The sequence below is a fragment of the Eurypyga helias genome, unplaced genomic scaffold (assembly GCF_000690775.1).
Source record: "Eurypyga helias isolate BGI_N326 unplaced genomic scaffold, ASM69077v1 scaffold10567, whole genome shotgun sequence".
Taxonomy (NCBI): domain Eukaryota; kingdom Metazoa; phylum Chordata; class Aves; order Eurypygiformes; family Eurypygidae; genus Eurypyga; species Eurypyga helias.
The window spans coordinates 83,404-87,835 of record NW_010263683.1 but is presented as its reverse complement, the minus strand read 5'-3'; the positions used below and the strand labels follow the sequence as shown (position 1 = coordinate 87,835).

General features: G+C 43.5%; 1 protein-coding gene across 1 annotated transcript in view; it reads right to left on the bottom strand.

The window, feature by feature from the left end:
- The window catches only part of ST5 (suppression of tumorigenicity 5), a gene marked incomplete at its 3' end in the record, with an annotated part of 63,390 nt that overhangs the window by 4,804 nt on the left and 54,154 nt on the right, over positions 1-4,432 (bottom strand). The window contains exon 11 of the mRNA XM_010156136.1: positions 2,554-2,631. Within this exon, the coding sequence (XP_010154438.1) occupies positions 2,554-2,631 (78 nt within the window). The remainder of the gene's footprint in view (positions 1-2,553; positions 2,632-4,432) is intronic.

Here is a 4,432-nt window from a genome sequence, read left to right as displayed (position 1 = left end):
CAGGAATGAACCGAGGCTATGGCCCGGGCCCCTCAGTCTCCTGCACACTGGCAACACACAGCTGTAATGTACCCAACACCTATTTCCTTTTCTGCAGCCACTGTTTGAGGCTTTATGTTGCTGGCATCGGGGGCCGTGTGTGTGTGTCATCTCCCAGTCCCAACAACCTTCACAGTACCAACACAAAGAAGCATTTAAACTGAATAAAAGTTGAACAGAGATCTCAGAAGATAAAATGGTCAAATACATCTGTTGAAAACATGATCTGGCTGGAAGTAAGGATATCTGTGGTTCTCAAGTCTGTCGTAGCAGCAGGTATTGCAGCAGTAAGCATAAAAGGCTTTTAGGAACATGAAAACAATTCAGGCTATCAGAAACAGCATGATAAACCTTTTAAAACAGAGGACTCCTTTTGCTTTTCTGATAAATAATATCCAAGGTTTAATATCTTTCATAGCTCACTATTTTTTTTTTGTAAAGGTAACTGTTCCTTGTTTTGACTAATTCAGCAAAGTGCACCCTCATGATTGTTTTCCTCTCTTTCACTAATCAATTAGGACAGCCCAGGTTCCTCTTACTAGGCTGGAAAAAGAGACTGTCTGACTTTTCAAGAACTTCTGTCTCCATCCACACTACATCTGTCTTCAAAACCAACAGGGATGCTAAGGCACATACTCTTCCTCCTTCATTTAACAGCTGTTTCGTGCAAACCCTTTCCAAAGGCAGTGCTTGGAGTATGTGCTAAAGAGGTATGCTAAATCCAGCCCAGGCCTGGAGACAGTCCTGCACACTGCCAAACACTCTGCTCCCACCCTGGTGCTAGTACCAGCAGGAGGTGAGCAGCTCTTCGTAGGACGCTACTGCTGCAGCCAGACTCCAGTGCAATGGGGTCCTTTTGTGGCCCAGCCCCTCCAGAAGCCCGTTAGTTGAAAAGGAGTTGCTACAGCCCCATTAAGGGCCCAACATGCAATTGAGTGACAGCCTTCATTCCTGCACAGACCAAGAATTTGAGGCCCATGTAGCCAGGGACCACCTGCTACAATGCCTGGGAACAGCCCCTGCCAGAGCCAGGGACATTACACTCGCCCATCAGCCTCTGGTTCCCGTTGGCTGGACGAACAGGCACGTTTTTTTCAAGTTACAGATTGAACCAGGAAAGCAGATTATGTGCAATTTTGGTATGACCTCCTTTGTTTGCTGCAGACTTAACACCTCAGCTGCAGTGACACTTGATTGTAAGGAGGATACTTAAATCTTCTTTTTTTTTCCTTTTTTCTCCCTCTCCCAAATTTTCCTTTGAAAATTAGTGCAGTATCAAAATTAGATAAAAACATAAAAGCAAACAAAGAGCCTCATGACATCTCTCCATACCACGAGTTTGGTGAGCTGTGTTATCGTCCCAGAACAATGCATTCCATTTCGCTCACAGATACCGGTGTTTAGATACAAATTATGTCTAAGAGGCACAGTTAAAAACCCTTGACTTCAGAGCTTTATGAAAGACCTCAGAAGCAGAGTTTCAATTAACTGTTGCAACCCAATTGCTTTTCTTCACAAGATATGCATTAAACAAAGTTTTCTCTAGAAAGCTTGAAACCTGCTTTGAAGATTACATTATGTACGACTGTTAGAGCATATGAACAATATAAATGCTATGATTTCTGTTAACTTCAATGATTTACATGTTCTTTTCAACTTTATTCCTATACAAGTGAATTAAAAAAATCTGTGTAAGTTCTGTGAGATTTCCCATAACTGAGCAGCAAATTCTATAAGATACTCCAAGGTGCTCACTGGATTTTGCAGGGCACTCTCTCAGAGGACGAGGAGAGGCCTTAACTGGCAGCTAGAGAGAGATTTCAAATGTTAATCAATCAGAAATGTTATTAGTTGATTTTAATACCCTTTTGTCTCACAAAAGAAGAATGCGCGTGGCTCTGAAGCTGACTGGCAGTTAACTGTTTCTATGGCTAGTCAATCCCGCAGTTCAGCTGCAATGCCCTGCTTACTGCCTTGAAACTCCTGTGTCAAGAAACGTGTTACCTAGGTAAACCACATCAGCATACGAAGCAACTTTGGTTTCATCAACGTGGAAGCCAATTAAAAGATTATCCTTGCTTTAGCCTCCTAGGATAAAAACCCTTGTCAATAGTTAATCATATAGAAGTTACTCATCAAATAATCTTTTTTCTTAACCTCATCATTCCACAGGGTATTGGAGTAAAAGTGGTACTGGCCAATCATTCAAACTGTGGATGCCAAGAATTACAGCTCAGCAAAGAACAGCTTTAGAAAACAATGGAAAAAACTTCAGTCAGCCAGATCATACAGACACCCAGATGTTTTTTGAATCAAGTTCTGCCTCAGTCACAGAAGTAATAAGACATACTTTGATGAACCCAATAATAGAGGTGGAATAGCCAAAACAGCAACTGTAAAATACAGTTATCTCCCATCAAAGGAAGAAATTCTTCTCATCTGGTTCATCGCTGAGGATGTGTCTCAGTAAACAATCAAATTAAAAAGCAGTACTGAAAAAAAATCTCTTCTTACCTTGGAAAATAAGTCAAAGCACCCCAGCCGACTGATGACACAATAAACTTCAGGTAGGCGTGGGCCTTTTCCACTGGGCTGATAACAGTAAAAGGAGATTGAAATTACATATTAATTTGGAGTTCATAAGGAAATACACTTCTCTCTCTGATCTCACAGTTGGCCATCTTGTGACATCTTTCACTACCTGTTTCTCCATCAAAATAGCTACTCTTGGAAAAGCATCATATTTCTTCCATAAGACAGGAAACTAAAAAGCATAAATAGTGCTTATCCACTTTGGAAATCACAGCGCATTGGAGCTCTATTCCAGTACCACTCCAGCTTGCAGCCATAAAAGCACATTTAGCTACGACTGTAACTCACGCTGTGCTGTCATTGTCCTCTGCTCCTGCCGCAGCACGAGGAGTGGGGCCACCCAGGGGCTGTGTGCTGGGAGACGAGAACTACAGTGCTAAGGGAGGCTACGATGGCTTCGGTTCCCCACTCACTCCATGGTGTTCAAAGAGAGCTCTACTTACAGAAAGCAAGCTCAGACGCAAAGGCAAGCTGCACGCACTAAATCATTCAGTTCCTCAGATTAATGCATGACAAACCTGAAACTCTTAAATAACTTAAACAGTGGCAAGTATGAATCAATGATGCACATCCCTCTTCTCTTCTCCCCCCAGAATAACCCCACCCTATACAAGCCATCCTATTGAGGACACTTCCTAGAGAAGCAAATGGATTAAACGGGCATGACTGACGTGTCGTGCATGCTGGACTCTCCCCCCAGCAGGGAAGGGCCCATCAGCACCGTGTGTGAAAGAAGGGTCCAATCACTTGTTGCATTCAGCTTATTTACTGGAAAATAAGTAGCATTAGGCCAATACTGAGCACTTTAGAAACACCATCCTCACTGCCAAGGTCCTCAGATCAGAGCTGGACTGCCTGCATCCTGCATGTGTACAACACGCACAGATGGCCACGACATCCACGCACAGCAGCTTCCCACTGTATTTTCAATAAGCTGCGATGCAGCATTCCAGTTTTGTGTAGTTGTTTCACCAGATCAGCAGGCACACACTTCCTAGAGGCTGTAACTTTAACAAGGCAGCTTGTTGACTTCAGATGCAGTCACATGTAGTCCCAAGATACAATGCAAGGAAGCCCTGATGCTGCCTCTTCCAGGAGCTACGTCCGTCATGGCACAGAATGGCTGCAGGTAGGCTAGCAAACCCCAGCACCAAAAAGCTGAAAGCGGGGTGGTAGACAATAGGGGAGGCTGCCTACTTCCTTGCATCTTGTGGAGTCAGCTGTGCTTGTGGCTCACGGAGTGAAAAGTGGCTGTAGAAGAATGCCCTGGCATCACTTAGCCTCGCTGCATTATTGATATGCAAGAGTGACAGCATCATCTCCATCGGTAACAACTCTGTGATAAAGGAGCTCAGTCACCCTTTCCATCAGCTTCTGCCCACCTGTAAGTTTAGCCAAAGTGGCTGATCAACTCCCCTCTATCCATACAGAAACCAGTACATTTTTATCTTTGTCTCATCATTAGGCTCTGCTGATACAATCATTAACTTCCCCACGCTGTGTTTGACATTTCCATGCCAAACAGATGTCAGTCAAGAGAAACTGAGGGGTAGCTGTGCTTTCTAAAGCTGAATATTGCAATCTAGACTTGGACAATCAGCAGGTGCCTGCCTGTTATAATAAAGACCACAAAAAATACCAAAGCTAAGTGAACACAGATGAGTCTATTTCTGGATCCAAACCTGCTCACTACACGTCACATCTCTGAAAAAGCAGAGCCCTTTTTTGTCCATATTAGGTATGAAACCCTTTCTAAAGGCACTGAGTGATTATATCAAGCATGTGGGATTTTGGTTAAAAT